Below are 17,148 nucleotides of genomic sequence, written 5' to 3'. Positions count from 1 at the left end.
AAAGAGTCAGCAGAGAAATGCCATTTCTCACTTCAATGGGCTCATTTTCTCCGCTCCGCACAGCGGCTCCTGGTCTCAAACCAGGCACCCTGGCACCGGGAGGCTGACAATGGCTAGTGCCTTTCTGCAGCACTCCTGAAATCTTCTTCAGGACCCTGTTAGAAATTACTATCAGAAAAACCAGCAGTGTGTGCTGATAAGTAACCAGCACGGAGACATTTTCTTCTGTTTCAAGAAGTGCACTGCTGGGAAGTTTAATCATGGAAAAGTTGAAAAAAAAAAAATGAAAACCAGTTTGGGTTGATGCAATCTGGTTGAGTAAAACCAGCCCTGTGAGGTGTTCAGAAACACCCTGTAGAAAAGCAGCTCCGACAGCCCACATCTCTGCTGCTCGAGGAACAGTTCCCCGCAGGAGCTCGCTGTCAGCGGATGAGGTCAAAAAAGAACCAGAGGGATTAAAACAAGTATCTGTTTGTTGGAGCTCACCAGCTTCCTAACATATGCTCGGGCTCTTTTGTTGTTTTATCCTCCTGTGACAGATACCAGTGTTCTGTAAGTGTTCTCCCTCGAGCTTCAGAAAGCTCTGAACAACTCATTCCTTCTATCCTGGTGGTCCTCTGCTTCGCTCCAGAGATTAAACAGAGACGTTAAAAAACACGCTGGAAAAGCAATCTTGTTCCTTTGAGGAATGGGGGCTTAAAATCACACTACTAACACCTCATCTTCTTACTAAATCATGGCTGTTTATCCATTTTTTGTTATGATACTAACCCTCCACCAGCTTTACATTACCTGTTACTGCCACGGTATTTTCAGTCCTTCTAAAATAAGTGGCATTTGTCACCACACACACTGCCCAGCAATATTAGAATTGTTTGCTGACACGTGGACCTCTCCCAAAAATAAGGCAAAAAAGGGAAAGAATGAAAAATAAATGCATAATGGCTAAACTCAAACGTCTAAACTCTTCTCAGTTAGAAGTGAAGCATTCTCTGTTACTCAAACACACGATTTACTGATGGTGAGTGTTAGTGTGATCCACATCCCCGATGGAGCCGAGTCCCAAATGCCTTTCTGTGAAACAGAGGCCTGTTTGTTCGGCTCTAACCACCCAACAGACCCTGCCAGCCACCCACAACTTATTTCTTGTGATTTCTAGGCAAGTGAAAAAAAAAAACCAAAACAAAATGGGGGAAGAGATTGAGTTAGTTTGGAGAAGTTACCAAGAAAAAGCAGACGGACAACAGACAGAGGCTGTTGGAAATGCTCACCAGATTTGATCAACACGTTCAATGTCCCTGCAAGGAGTGGAGAAAGAGCTCAGAGGGGAACGAGCAAAAGAAGCAAATAGTGGCAATGAAAGAAGCTGGATATTTTTATCCTGCTCAAGGCCTTACAGTGTTTGGGTTTCAATGAATTTGTACCCTCAGGTACGATGCTGAGCAGACTGCCAGCGATCACCTCAGTTTTTTAAAAATGTATTTTATGGAAATATTTGGGTTTTCTCACTGGTTGCCATTCCTGACTGGTCTCTACCATAAACAACCAGAGCTTATGTGGACAGCCCAGTCAACCCAGTTTAGACATCTGAAAGCTGAAGAAACAAAGACACTAACAGGGAATTTGCAACCAAACTTGAAACCCTGAGTCCACATTAACTCCTCATGGTGTTGGGAGTGTCCAGTGTGTATCCATGCGCTAGGAATTCTCAAGAGCCCAGGCCTAGGAAACTGCAATGTCAGTCAGCCTGGGGAAGCAGGGAGGCAGGGTGCCAGTGAATGCAACACTTCACATGAGGAGAAGGACAAAGGAAAACAGTTTTAACTTAGAAAACCCTTCAGATGTGTACAGCTGTATGCTTAGTAATTATATTTTTCATCTGAAGCCTGAAAACATACAAATATGCACAGAGTGGAGACAAAAAAAATAAAAATCAAAGCCATTCAACTTCTATTTGTTCTGCCCTGGGTTGGTTTATCCTGACAAGAGTGAATGGAGCAAAATACAAACTGGACCCAAACCAAGAAAGATGTTTATCATTCTCTGCAACTCCAAAAAGCAATAAAGCATCAGAACGTGGTAACTGCCATTTGTTTAAATGATGGTTCTTATAATTGTTTTCCAACACCCAGAAATCAGGAATAGGGATTTATTTGAAATATAACTTAGAAATCTGAGTTTCTCTGCCTTTAGGGTATGATCTAATCAAAGGCCTCTGCCACCTGTTCTTCATTAAGCCCCCCATTTGCATTATCTGCTGTAGCCTCTGCTGCCAATGTGTCTGGCAAAGAATAATCCAGAAAACTTTTATTTCACATAGGTGTCCTTTTCAAATTCTTTTACAAGAGCAATATAATGAAAAGGGGAAGATGGTTAGAGAAGGAAAGGAGCAGGTTTACAACCAGTAATGGGAAGAAGATGGTATTCATATGGTTGCAGTATCGAATTATTGAATGCTAAGATAACAAACCAGTGTTTTTCATGATTTACACCCTCCTAAAAAGCTAAAGAGCCAGCTGCCTCCAAATCCAATTTGAGGGAGAAAGGTGGGATCTGTTTAGGCAGGGGTGGAGCAGATCCCAAATCTGCCTTTTACAATACATCCTCTGCATGAACTGGAACTGAACAGGAGAAACTGTTCTGTTCTTCTAAAGCTCTCTGTTCCTTTAGGAACACGTACAGCCCTACTCTAAAACTCCTACTCCTTGAGAAAGAAACTGCCTGGCAAAAGAAAGCCCTTTCCTGGTTTAACAGGAGAGGGAACAATCCACACTGTGAGTGTACCTCCCTCCCTCCCTCCCTCCCTGCCAGGTTACCTGCAGTGGTGCTTCCTGCTGGCGAGCCAGAAGGTGCTGTCGCAGCCATAGCAGTGCGCAGCCAGGTGGTCTGGAAGCCATCGTGTCACCTGGGAGAAATAAAAGACAAGTTTAGCAAGGAGAGGACAATTAATTAGAAACAAACACATCTCACTTGCACTTTACAAATTCAAAGCAAAGCACCAGGAGGGAGGGAAGTGTTGGTTCTATTTTAAGTGCACAAATTCAGTGTTTACAACAATTGAAGACAGAAACCTTCCCCTTGAGAACAGATACACTAAATTCCCCTCAGACAAACAGAAATTAAGTCATAAAGTCCAATTCCTTTGGGTTTTTTTGTGTGCTTTAGAAGTAGCCAGGCCAAGAATATTCACCAAGCATGTGTCCACCTAAGGCTCTTTTAGCTAACCATCCCTTCCACAGCTTCTCACAGAGTTCATACACTGACAGCAGAGGGCTCATAGGCACAGGTACCAATATTCAAAGTAGGAGAGACAAGTGAAATGCAAGAAAGATAGCTCACAAGAAGTGGCACATGGCCAAAAGGCTGTAGGATAATTTGAATTATGAATATCCTCATCCTACTGGAAGAATGAGTGATTTACAGGGATTTAGTCTGTACCTCTGTGTCCTGTTTATCCACCTGTTCCCAGCTGGCTTCAGAGAAAATCTCTGTGCTGCAGCGAGACAAGCAGTTCTGATCCAGATTGCTTTCCGAGTCGGGTATAGAAGTCTGTTGGCAAACAAACACAGCTGAACAGAACCTTCCCACATTCCTACTTCCATACAAATAAAAACCAGACAGACGTGGGGAGGAGTGGAAAGGGTACCTCCTGCTACGAAAGAGCAGGCTACCTCTGCACTGGAAGGGCCAAGGTCATAACCAGTCACCTACCAACAGCACGCACGTGGCGGCAAAAGCAAGAGTATCTCTTTGAATGGGACTGTAAAGGCCACACAAAGTGGTTTGTGCAGCAGTGAACTGCAAAAAACACCCCCCAAAAAACAACTCCACAGGTCAGTTTTTGACTCTCTGATGACATAAGGATGACGTCAGGTAGAATGGATTTTAAAATAATCTGTTTTCTGTTGTGTTAGCACAGAGTTCTGGCAACCTTTGGGTGATCAACCAAAAAAGCTGCTCTCTGTGGCTCCAATTTCATGGTTGCATTTCCTTTCCAAGGTTGTTTCACTTTCAAAACTAATACCAGTAATACATACATACTTTTGCTGGCAAAAATTCTGGAAAATATGAGCCAAATCACACATGGGAAACTCAGAATTTGAGCTATCTATATCCCATATATAGTTTTTTGGGAATAAAGCATTCTTAATATAGTCTAGCCAGGTAGAGTTGTATTTTAACTGACTTAAAACTCAGCCAGTCCTTAAATCTATGAAAAAATAGCAAGAAATCTTGAGGATATGTCTTTGTGTGCCTGAGGAATGGGCACCCCAGGAGCTCCAGAAGAAAACCTGTTACTGCCAAGCTGAGGCACAAATGGAAGGTAGAGATCCGATCCTTACAAACAGTGAATCTTCCAGAGGACGGCGTGCTCTCACATCCAGCCCTACCCTGCAGTTTGTGAAGACCCTTAAAAAATGGGAGTGTAATAAATTAAGCCAAAGCACCAACTTTCTCCAAGGTTTCCAAGTTTTTGCCAGTGACAGAAGCCACGCTCAATGGAAATGACCCTGGGCTGAAACAGATGCCCAAAAGGAGCACGTGCTGCTCTCATCCCCAACGTGAACAGCCAAGAAGGCTCTGAGGATTTTTCACAACAAACGTACCTGGGACTATCCAGCACCTCTGCCACTTCTAAACTATATTAAATTAAAGAAACAAAAGTTTAAAGCCTTTCTTTTTTTTTTTCAGGCATATAAACCACATTACAATGTGCACGTAGCAAAAGGAAATTTTTGATGGGTGTTCCGTCAGCCCAGTGCTCTGCCCAGCACTCAGACCCATGAAAGATACAAACTCTGTTTCATAGATTTTAAGCCTCCTCACCCTTCGTGCCCCTTTCCTCCTCCTGGGCCTGCCTGTTTCCCCAGGTACCTCTCCCCTCTGCATTCATTTTACTGAGCTAATAAAGTAGAAATGTTTTGCAGCCATCCTCAGAACTGCTCTGAGCTCGAAGGCCTCTACAGAGCAGGACTCCTGCTTGTTCTCTGAATCCGTGTTACATTCAAGCAACAGTATAAGGCCAGTGGCTGTATTTATTTTTGTTTTTTTAATTATTATTTATCAGTCAAAAGAGGAAGAGAAATCAAGTGAAAAAAACCCCCAACAAAACAGGTGGGGAGAAGCAACTTAAAAATCCACCCAAGGCATACAAAGATACATAGAAAGTTTGCCAGCTACTGAGATCTTGAACTTGGAATTACTCTTGTTTCATTTCTGATTTTAAAATTTCTTTTCCAACCACAGCAGTAGATCATTTAGTTGCTACAGAAATGAGTGTCCTGTATTTGAATCTGCCTAAAACTTCAATGTCTATTTTTACGACGTTCAACCCTTCCAAGCAAAAGCACAACAAGTTTAAGAGCTCCCTTGAAAGTCTAAATTTGTTGAGGAAAAAAAAACCCTTCACTGACCTAAGGTTATCACAGAAGCTCTTAATTTATTGCAGTTAATGAGCTTTGAGCAGGCCAGTCATCCGAAAAGGGGATGGTTTGAACTTCATGGGTTTGAGCTAAAAGAGAAACCACTGCTGCACCATTCTTACCACCACGAGATCAGTCCTACGCTCCTGTCCCAATACGTGACACACTCACATCCTCAGAAAAACATCTTTTATGAAAACAACAGTAAATGTTTTTTTGGAATCAGGCCAATGCAGGTGTCTAAATACGTCCAGGTATGTGCTGTGAAACACCCATCGTGAAATAAACCTTTGCTATATTCATGGTCAAACTGCAATACGGCAAAAATATTGTTCATCGTTCACGGCCATTCGCTGTGCATTCAGTCAGTCGTTTGTCCTCTTCGGAACAACCTTGAGAGTTCAGAAAAGCCTGCATGGCCAAAAAATCAACACCTGACCAATGAACCAAGAAGTGACATTATGGTGAGATCCAGAACATGACTAACTAGCCCACTGTTGCTAGCAGTGGCCCGAATACCATTTCACTTACCACTTCGTCTCCGTAATCGCCGTTGAGACGTAAGGAGCTATTCAGGAATTGGCTCTCCAACCGGCTCTTCAGCTCTTGCACTTGCTTCTTCAGGGTCTCCACTTCTTGCTGATGGCCAGTTTCTAGCTGGCGCAGGCGCTGCTGGATAACATCGTTATAGACAGGCATCCCATCATCATCCAGGTGACTTCTGGCAGGTTGGTCTGGGCTGCTGCCTGCCTGCTGCTTACCAAGATGGCTAAACATCCATTTTTGGTGCAAGTTCCTCAAGTGAAACTGTGCAGAACTACAGCTAGCTGTGGAGACCTGTCGACTCAGAGAGGCTTTGATCCGACCATCCTCTCCATTCACACAGTGTCCGTTTGTCGCGTGGTATTTCGGGGTGAGATGAAACCCCACAGGCTTCTCTGTCATCTTGTTCTCGGGCTCCAGCTCCCCATTACACACAATCTCATCTTTACATTCAGCTAAAGGCAAGGCACAAGGGGAAGGCATCGGGATGTGTGTGTTGCTGCTACCAGAAGTCCTATGTACTTTTGTTCCCAGTTTTTGAAGTTCTATCATGCTCTCCCCCTCCGGCCTATTTTCAAGAGTTCGAGACAGTTCATAAGCGCTGTTGTCGATCAGGTGAGGTCTATGACAAGGACTCCTAAGAACGAGCTCTTGCTTTGCTTCATTCTCTGTTAAGGTTTCCGTAGAACTTTCGATGTTGGATGTTCTTGCCTCATGTGGGATCGTCAGAGGTAACGGAAGGCCGGCCTGCGCTGTGCTGTACAGGCTCTCTGCTTCTCCTTCAAGTTTGCTAACACCTTCTTCCTCCATGTTCTTTTGAGTGTCTCTATTGACAAAGCCCTCCAAAGGAACAGCCTGTAGTCCTTTCACCTGAGGTAACTTCTGGATAGTGTTAAGGAGATCAGTATGCTCATCCTGTTGTCCTTTAAGCTCAGAAGCACCTTGTGAAACTGGATGTGGATTGTTCATTACAATACCTTTATCTGCCTCAGCCTTTCCACAGGGGTCACTGATGTACCCATGTAGATTTTCAGTTCTCTTCTTCTCCGGGGCAATCTCATCCCCTTTACCTGCTGTCTCTAGGTTACACTTTAAGTGCTCCTCCAGAGCAACATCATCTTTTGTGGCCTCTTGCAAAATGTTTTCCATCTGTCCCTCTGCCACACCAGCTGCAACAGAGAGTTCAGCTCCAACGGGAGCCCTGCCTTGTTTACTCAGGCTGTCTCCATCAAACGGGTCATCTCCAGGGTTACCGAGGCTGCTCAGCTCCAGGGACCGACGGTGCTCTTGCCACTTCTCATTGAGGCTGGGGTCACTACTACGTCGATTGGTTGTAGGCACGCTGCTATCACAGGCTGTTGTCAGATTGTCAAATGATCTTGTCTTTGGTAACCTAGAAAGGTTCAAATAATCAGAATGCAAAGTCAGATGATTTTTTATATTTATTTTTTTTTCTTTTAAATGTTTAGCTACTATGGTTTCAAAACTCCCCCCACAATTAGGACAGCAACAGTCTGCTAACTAATGGACTTCTGTGAAGTATTATCTAGGAGCACATTTTGACCATCTGTAACGCAGAGCTGCTTCAGTACTTCCCTTGGTTCCTATCAGGAAAATATGTTCAATCAGACTTCAAACATTCCCAGAATAATCCCTTTACCACAAAGCATAAATGCTTACAGTCTGGTCACACCTCCTAATTAACATGTGCTCAGAATAATTGTACAAAAAAGCAAAGGAATAGTTATGCAACACAGAAAAATAACTCGAATTCAAGACAAGCAAATGGAAGCTTCTATCCCATGAGGACATAAGGAAGCGTGCAAGGCTACACAACACCCAGAGCGTAACTCTATTTGCTCATTGCTTCTCTGTTATGGTATCACCTCTGAAACATAAGAGCTTTCAAAACTGAAACAACAGACTGCTTTTGGGTAGGTCAGTCAAACAGTCCCATAAACATGACTGTGAAAAAATATTGCCCTCCCACCACAAGTATTCTCCTCTTTATATCCCACAATATTCTCTGTTGATCTTACTTTACAGGATGGGATTTCTGGGCTCTAGGCTCACCTGCCCAGAGGCTGATCTTCAGGGCTAGAGCCTGGAACAGGGTATGGGGCACAGGTGTCATCAGCAGGTGTAGAAGGGGAAGAGCATGGCAGGTAAACAGCACTCCAGAGCATTAAATTACGCACATGGCACACTGGATACAGCACCTGAGAGGGGACAACACACAAGGTTTAAAAATGGTAAACTGCTTGCTCCCAGAGTGCAGATAAGCATTCAGATCTGATTGTGGGAGTTTATTATCCAGGTTTGCAGCTGGGAGGCTTTGCTAGATCTCCAGATAACTCTGAAGGCCAGCAAGCAGCTACAGCATTTTTAATCAGCTACACTTGGATATATAATTATCTTTTCTTTCAGAGACAGAGGCATAACAATGCTGGCTTTCAGCTTCTTATGAATGAAATACTGCAACGTGCTCTGTGTGAATCTGCACCTTAATAATGCTTCTGAGAGATTTAAACTGTGGAAGAATTCAGTGGCCCATTGTTAGCGCAGAGATTTCCTTGTACTTTGTATTACAGCGTGCCACATGAGAGCTGAACTAACAACCTCCTTCTCCAGGCTCCAACTCATCACAGCTAACCTTGGCTTTAGTGGAAGGGCTCATATGTTAAAAATTAAGTACATGCAGAAATACTTTGCTGAAGAGGCAGCTTGCTCTTAAAAGGGATTCCTTTGACTGTGGAATATGCTTTCTGTTTCAGTTTAGAAACATCCTGGGTCACTCTATCAATTTCACTGTTTTCCCAGGTAACTTTCTTATGGAAAAGCAGGCAATGGCAGAGAAAATTCAGGTTGCCACCAAGCAGAGGGAGGGCTGTGGGGTGGCTTGGTTTGGTGGATGTTGCTCTTGAATGACTATAGAGGTTACATCACAGAGGCACTTTTTAAACACTGAAGTAAAACCATGAAAAGATGAGTAAAATATAGGAAATTACCAAAACTCTTACATACAGATGAATTATCCTAATTAGCTCAGTGCACTACAGTGCAACATTTACTGAGAACAGAGGCCATGTCATGGAGATGGGATCTATACTGCAGGATAGAGCGTGTGAGGGCAGCTCAAGGACAGAACTTACCTGTCCACCCTGTCTGCTTTAAGAGCACCCACTAAGCAAATCCTGGGCAAACCTGCTGGTATTTTCAGGGAAAACTGAGATGCACCCATAGCTTTAAAAGTCCTCCCAAGCTGTATTGATCTGCAATGTCTCATGCTTTCAGCTAGCACACCTGCCCTTACGGTGCCAATGTCAGGTTGCAAAGTCTTGAAGGGCTCTCTGATGCTGCTGTTGCAATGATAAATGGGATGTGCAGAGCCTGAGTGCAGGCTGCACGTCCGCTGTCCAGGGGAGACAGACAGCCAGAGGGCTGATGTGAATAGCAAATCAATCTTTTTATAACAAATGTAGGCATAAGCTCTTTCCTACTAAGCCAGGTTTTAATTTTAGTCCAAGGAACAATTAAAAGCCACATTTATCATATACAAAAACACTGCACACACGGTCCTTACAGTTAGGTTGATGCCATCTGATACCTTTATAAACAAAAAGGGTTTAAATATTTATAAGTCTTTGCTGTCCTAATCCTGATGACATTTGATGACTGACTGGTTGTTTACATGCCCACCATACTGCACCCCTCAACACCTCACGTGTCCTTTTATCAAATACACAAAAATATACTACTGTGAGCCCCCTCCCAGAAGCTTGAGTGAGCTGTTATAACGGCAGAGCCAAACTGAAAACATGAAAATATTAAGAGAAACAAAGATATACTATATAATCTGAGTTACTTTTTCTGTTTAGGTTTAAGATTAATAGAGACATAGTGCCTAGGCAATTTTGTGACACTTCTCTGACATAGCTTAGTTCCCTAGAAAGGTCTATTTGTCAAACACTGAAATGTTTTCTGTTACAAAAAATAAAGCAAAATATTTAGTTACAGAAAACGCTTTCCTGCATAGAGAAATTTCTGAGGTTGCATTTGACATTCCTCAAATATCAGCACACTTTTCTGGAAATGCCTGTCTCTACACTGCATTCATGCTGACAGTTAAGCCATCACAATGTCCCACTGCTACAAGCTCGGGTGTTTTCTTAAGGCACACACTTCCAAGAACATTCTACCTGGGAGCCCCTGCAGGGACTCGCCCCGCGGTGTGGGGAGTGAAGGATACATACAGATTCGGACTGGGAGGAGTAGAGCAGGTTTTTGAAGGCTTTGTTTGCTGCCCGCAGCAAAGACCAGACAGAACAGGTCCGTTCCTGAGTGTGTTTTTCTCCTCTCTCTTTCGCATTGTTGCACAGGAATGTACCAAAGAGGCAAGAGTAGGTGTGCTGCACCAATTTGACCTGCACAGACCAATACAAATATTGTCATATGGCAGAAGGTATCAGCTTAATGAGAGAATCAACGTTCAGACTTCAGAAGGAACAAATCTTCAACAACCAATCTTGTATTCACAGAGCAATACACCCCGTTCCTGAAGATTGACAGACAAATACCCCTGGCATTTTTTGCATACCTCCTTATCAACTAATTGCAAAAGAACTCAAGCATAGTTTTGAAAATCATAACTAAAAAAAATAAAATCAGGAAAAAATATCAAATATAAAGATAAAATATTTGTTCATAATCAAGTATACAAGTCTTGCTCATTCAAACTCAGAATAGGCAAAGAAGAGAATCATGATATTAACACAGCACAGAAAGGCAAAGAATGGTGGGGAAAAGTGTTAAATTCTGTATGTTGGTACAAATGCACACAGCACACACATCCTGATCATTATTCACTCCATGCTATGGCCCCAGTCTGATAAAATAGCTTAATATGAATTTAACTTTAAGCATATAAAGGATTTGCATGGGATTATTCAGACATGTAAATGAAGACAAGTACTTCAATACTCTAATAACCAGGTTTACTCTAAAAAGGCCAGAATACTAAGGGTGTGTTCACACACAGCTCCTGTAGATTAGCAGTGTGCTGTGAAGTAGTTATAACCTCAGGTATCTCATTTCACAACCGAGCTAAACTGGGACTGTACGTACACTCGGTTATGTGGCTGAGCTGCCAAGTGGTAATTCAAGTCAATCACAATCACACGAATGTGCTTTAAATCTCTCTGTGGATCAGACACTTCATACAAACTTTTATTCTCCAGATTACTAGTCCTGCAGGCAGCGACTGCCACTTTCCCAGAGATCTGCTTTCCAGCCTTGAGAACTGATTTTGACCATCCTAGGCAAATTTCTAATCGAGAGCTGTCCACTTCAAAAGAGAATAAACACAACTTACATATCCTACAAATTTTCAGCAGAAAAGCCAAATGGAAAGGTAAGGGCGAGGTTGTTTTTAAAGGAGGAGCCTTCAACTCAAAACAAGACCAAAGTAGGGGGAAGTTTTATTGCCAGTAACTATGACTGTTTTTCATGCTGTTCAGATGTATTACACCAGAGTTATTTCAGCACCTCTTAGGTGAGACTTAATTTTGTATCATTTATTTCTTTCTTTAAAGTTTAAAACAAGTCCTGCTTGGGTTTTAAGAGTGAGCAGACCTCAGGTCCCATGAAGTATACAAGTACTTTTGTCTATTGTATCTGGGCAGTTTTCCTGTTTCCTTTATCAGGCTGCAGCGTATCACAGATAGATGGGAAAATCAGAAGCCCCTCGGGGCTCTACAGTATGTTAGTACTGGGTACTGGTTTAGAAGCAATCTATAAAACAGCAATCTCTCAAGCCACAACTCACAAGGAATGCTTCGTTAAACTCGAAAGAGCAAGGGAACTGCCTCTGGAGCTGATGGACGCAGTCCAGCCACTGTAAAAATACTGGGCAGCGCTCATTTAGGTCATCCGAATTCTCACCATGGCCACAGCGATCTGCAAACTTGTGGCCAAAATCCAGCCACTCCATCTCCACTAGCACCTGGAAACCCTGTAGAAATGAAAGTACAGATGAGAAGTTCCTGTTTTTTTTTCTTTGGTTCATTTTCTACAACAGTCTGAGACTCATGGGAATCACCTTATTACTGTGTCCTCACTCAATGCCATTTCCCAGCAGCACTGGCCTCATTACTTATCTTTACTGCTCTACCTAATGCCTGTGTTCTGACACGTTGCACCATGAAATTATGAAGATATGAATCCCCAAGCCTACATGAACAGGATAGGGAATAAAGCAGGTTAAGTCCTCAGTGACTGGCATGGAAGATCCTGATATGACGGCTATCTTGGCCAGGCAGGGGTGAGTAGGAAATTCACCTTGATCAAAACCCTCTGGATCACGGTAACCAACATGTGGACAGGAGAGGAAATTTTCAAGCTCTCCCTTGAAAATGATGGGCAGGTTTGTGTCATAAAAGAAAACAATTCTTCTACGAAATCCACTCTCCATGAGAGTGCTTGCCTGTGTGTATACCACACATAGCACAGTCACAAGGTTGATTAAAGGTCAAGTTGCATGATTTCTTATGCAAATGAAAGGGCAAAGAACATTCCAAAACAGTGCCCAGCTGAGCACCTGAATGCAACACCTCATCTGAACAGGACCTAAAACCCAGCACAGGGTAGGAAGGTTTTGATTCCTAGTGGAAAGAAAAATCATAGAGCATGCTTATGAAGTCAATGGCTGTAACTAGAGCAAAAATTAGAGCTGATAGCTGAAAAGCTTGAAATGTGACAATGCTGAAGACTCATATTCCTAAACATTTCTGATCCTTCTATAGACAGCTACAGTTTATGGTCTTCATGTGTCCGAGGCTTTAAGCAGCAGTTTATAGAACAGTGTTCAGATACATCCTTCTGTTCTAGACAACAAAGGCATCTTGTATGTGGGCTGGCAGATGGAATCCAGCCATCACATACCACACAACACTGAAAAGTGATGCAGGGGCAGGGGGAAAAAATCAGGCTGAAAAACTGAAAGAAATATAACTGACAGAGGACAATGAAAATGTGAAACTGGAAAAACATGCAGTTGGGAAATCTAGACAAGAGAAAGGCTTTGTATCAATAGCTGGCTGAGAAACTGCAATGGTGTAATGGAAACTGCAATATGGAGTACTTTGTACTTTGTATTCCTCAGCTAAATATGGGGAAGCACAGACCATGACTCTGCAGTTACAGAAAAGAGGGAAAATATAATCTGCTCTTAAATTACAAACTATATTTACACCTATATGTAACTGTATGTGTTGGGAAACTCATGCTAGCTTTAGTGCCTTTTCTAGTGGAAAAAACTGAAACCATTTCTAGACAGACTTCCTTAGAAAAGGACCCGAAGCTGGTGCACTAACAGATGGTTTACAAACCTCTGTGGTCCTGTAATACGGATCTAGCAGCAGTTTGGCCAGCGCCACTATCTGGGGAGTTCGGTCCCAGCCGTCAGAGCAGTGCACCAAGACTGGTCGCTGGTCTCGGTCCACGGCATGAACTACCAGTAGCGCAGATTTCAGGAGCACAGACAGGTGCTGCAGCCATTTGGTACTTTCCAGAGCTGATAACCAACTAGAGGAAAACAAGGAAAGACAGTTTTTGCTCTTTTAAGATGTTTCAGGTTTAGATCTTTGAATTTATCAAGTCAAAGCTCCTATTTTAATAAGCTCTGAATATAATTCCTGAATATTTTTCATTTACATCTTGTTAATAGTTTCCCAGATTTGTACAAAACAAAGCCAAGCAGAGCACCTGAGGAACAGCCAGTCTCTGGTACGCACTTTGCTGCATAACACTTGCAAGAAGCTTAAATAACATCTTCCCAGGCAGGAGCGTAACACGTCACCAGCAATGGACAATGTGAGCACTACTGGGTTATCATGACTTTCAGCAGCCTCTGCTGTCTCCCTCCTAGCAGAGGATCCAGTTTATCCAGCAGTCCCAGTATCACTGGTATATCTTGAGACTCTGTCGCATGCCCCTGACAACTCTGTGCCTCAATGAAAGGGTGGAACCTGAGGTGCCTTTGAAATCTCCTGTATCTCAAACTATTCCCAGGCTTTACAAGGTGTGCTGAACGTATCTACAGAGTCTCTACCCTGTGAAGATCCACCTATCCAGTTTAGTATGGGTGGCCATCCTGGGTCTACTTTGAAACCATGAGACTCACAGCAGCAAATTCCAGGCAGGGAAGCGGTAGGGAAAACAGGACTGGTGCAACTACAGTGTCCTCATGAAGACTCAACCTCAGAAGCTCCTGAGATGATGAGCCCTTACAGGGTAGTTATCCCATGGCACTGGAGGGCTATGAAATATGTCTCCTGAAATGACACTGTAAATGTGTCAAATAGATAGAACACCACTAGAATTTCTGAAGGAGAGCCAAGCTGTAAAGCTAAAGAACTAGGAATAGCAGGTAAGCCTAAGTGCTAGCACTTAGAAACCCACCTGAAAGTAGTAATGTTCTAGTATCAATACTCAAGGCTACATTATAACCTCAGATCTCATCTCCTAGGTTCACTTCAATTATAATAAATCAATTACTTCCTTTGGCTCAAATTCCGCAGAAATGAAAAAATACAACTTAGCATTATTACACAGGAAAGTCACTAAGGAAAAAAACCCCACTGAATTTCAGTTTACAAATCAGCAGCAAAAGAATGCTGTTGTAGAAACATGTAAACAAGGGCAAAAACCACCAAACACCCACTTACTTTCCTGGATCTGGCATTTGTGTGCAGAGCAAACGCAGCGACTGAAAGCTTTTCCGGATAGAATGAATGTTTGCCATTCCCATGAACACTACTTCACAGTTGGGATAATATTCTGTAGGTAAATAGCAAGATAAAGGGAAGAAACAAAGTAGCACACCGAATTTAATGTCTAAAAGAAGCTTTTTCATAAAAACAAACCACTGTTGCTGTGGACAAATTAAATAATCTGTTTATGAACATTCTGTAAGGAGAAACTAGTACTTGGAGTTTGGTGGGTATCTAAACTTTGCAACATAGAACAGGAAAGAGTCAGCAATGTGTCCATGTATTTATTTTCAATGTTTCACTTCACATCACAAAAAGCAAAGCACAAACCTATGGGAACAGTGATATTGCTGTGCTCAAGGTGATAGAATCTTTTTAAAAAGACTGAGAAACATCCTAAGAGACTGTGAAGCATAAACAATATTTAACTGATAATTTCAGGATGTTCTTAAATTTGGTAAACTAATGGATATTTTTATACAAGTTATATATTCTTTTTCCTAACCACTCAAAAAGGCTGAAAGGTTACTTCATTCACTGCCTTATTCTGAGTTTTTCTATGATGAGGAACAAGCACCACATATGTGAGAAATCCTCAAAGCTCAGGGAAACAGGAGACAGGTGGAGTTACTGAGTCTGCCCCCAGACATTGCTATGGGATCTACCCAAGCAACTCTGCTCCACTGGGGGGGCAGGATCCGTGCAGACAGGGTCCCCAAGTCAGAGGAAGAGGCACCAAAGATGATGCAGTAAAATACTAATTCAGCAGCCTTTCCTCTAGATTTAGTATTCCCCTGTCCTGATGCTTCTGTCTGTGCTAAAATGACCTTTTCTACAAGAGAAAAAAAAATAATCAGGATTCAGACTATGGGATATTGAGTGCTCACACAAGAAAATGCAGCAGTCTCTTAAAAGAGGATGTTTTAGATAATGTGATTTCTTAACTGTTTATCAGCTCAACAAATTCTGTCCCAGACCACAACATCCTCTCAGTGATAGACTGTGTAACTCCAGACAGAAGCAACTGACAATATCAATTTAAGCATTTTTTTTGTCTTTTTACTGAATTATGTTATATATAAAATTTAAAAAAAGCATAAATTAGATATTTTCATACAGAGAGAATGAATCAAACTTGGCAATACCTGGAGAAAACTTATCAGCAAAAAGGAAGCACTTAATGTAGGTCAAATATATTGAAGGTGACAAGCTGTTTGGAAATTTTCTACGAAGAATTCAAGAAACAATATACAAGAAAAAACTTAAACTTCCTGCGTACTCTGCTTCTCTGGTTTGAAACTTTGTTCTCTGATGACGAGTTTAGTAGTTTTGAGGTGTTCAATGGAAAATTCATCTTTTCTTACTGGTGGCTACATATCAAAGTGCAGCTATTGCAGCAAAGACCAAAACAAGAATATATGGTCAAAATAGCTTTTGTTATCTTATCTATAGTTTTTCTGTCTGGTATTTTTTTCTAGACTCCCCACCCATGGAATTTTAACAGGCTGCATTAATATCCAACAGTGACTATAAAATAGTATCTTCTTTATAATACCAACAATTTATAAGTGCCAAAGAACACAGAAAGTGATAATGGCAAACGGATTACAAATGCAAGATGAATCAGGATTTTGGTTGCTTTTGGTTATGATACAAATGCTGAAAAATGTTTCAGCAATTTTTCTAAAGCTGAAAAGTTGTATTCTGCACAACCATTCTAGAATACGATTATCCTCCGCAGTTAGTGGATTTTTACAAGTTTGTCCAGGTTTTTTTTTTAGACATTAGCACACTGGACACCTTTGTCTCACTCTAGTTTATATATTTGACTCAGCAGGGGAAAGCTCATCAGCATATTCCACAGAGTTCAGCATTTACTGAACACTGTTACCAGCTGGTTTTATGCTCTGAGAAACAGACTTCATTCTAAACCTGTCCTTTTGAAGTGACGTGTGATAGCTGCAGCGATCCAGAACTTTCACCCAGATGAATAGCACTTGCATCCATGCAGCCTGTTAAACATGCAGTACTGAAGCATATCAGTGCCATTCTATTTTAGCAAATCCTTCTGATTAGCTTCATAGAAAACTGAGAAGAAACACTGCTCACCTGGGCACTCACAGCCTCCACCTTTGGCTCTGTTGGCCACAGCTGCTGCGTACGATCGCGCGTCTAAGATCAAAAGCTTCTGAGGCTGTATGGCCAAACTCTCGGCTCCTGAAGCATTAGAGATTGAGGAGTCTAGGGAAGAGGATACGCAACGGATGAGTAACTACAAGCATACTTCTGACATTGTTTACAACAATGAGTCACTCGTGTCCCACAATGCATACGCACTGCATGTACAGAAAGCGGAGAATCACAGAGTCACAGACTGGGGGGGTTGGAAGGGACCTCAGGAGATCATCCAGTCC

General features: G+C 42.2%; 1 protein-coding gene across 1 annotated transcript in view; it reads right to left on the bottom strand.

Moving 5' to 3' along the window:
- Positions 1-1,267: 1,267 nt before the first annotated feature.
- Positions 1,268-17,148, bottom strand: part of MTMR3 (myotubularin related protein 3) — a 50,630-nt gene continuing 34,749 nt past the window's right edge. Inside the window, exons 10-19 of the mRNA XM_010174965.2 lie at positions 16,844-16,975; positions 14,690-14,801; positions 13,352-13,547; positions 11,791-11,976; positions 10,220-10,390; positions 8,040-8,185; positions 5,955-7,359; positions 3,439-3,549; positions 2,817-2,905; positions 1,268-1,298 (exon numbers count right to left, since the gene is read on the bottom strand). Of these exons, the coding sequence (XP_010173267.2) occupies positions 1,268-1,298; positions 2,817-2,905; positions 3,439-3,549; positions 5,955-7,359; positions 8,040-8,185; positions 10,220-10,390; positions 11,791-11,976; positions 13,352-13,547; positions 14,690-14,801; positions 16,844-16,975 (2,579 nt within the window). The remainder of the gene's footprint in view (positions 1,299-2,816; positions 2,906-3,438; positions 3,550-5,954; positions 7,360-8,039; positions 8,186-10,219; positions 10,391-11,790; positions 11,977-13,351; positions 13,548-14,689; positions 14,802-16,843; positions 16,976-17,148) is intronic.

This window comes from Antrostomus carolinensis, unplaced genomic scaffold (assembly GCF_000700745.2).
Source record: "Antrostomus carolinensis isolate BGI_N321 unplaced genomic scaffold, ASM70074v2 scaffold21129, whole genome shotgun sequence".
Lineage (NCBI taxonomy): Eukaryota > Metazoa > Chordata > Aves > Caprimulgiformes > Caprimulgidae > Antrostomus > Antrostomus carolinensis.
Note: the sequence above shows the minus strand (reverse complement) of the source record. Positions and strands in the feature narration are given on the sequence as shown.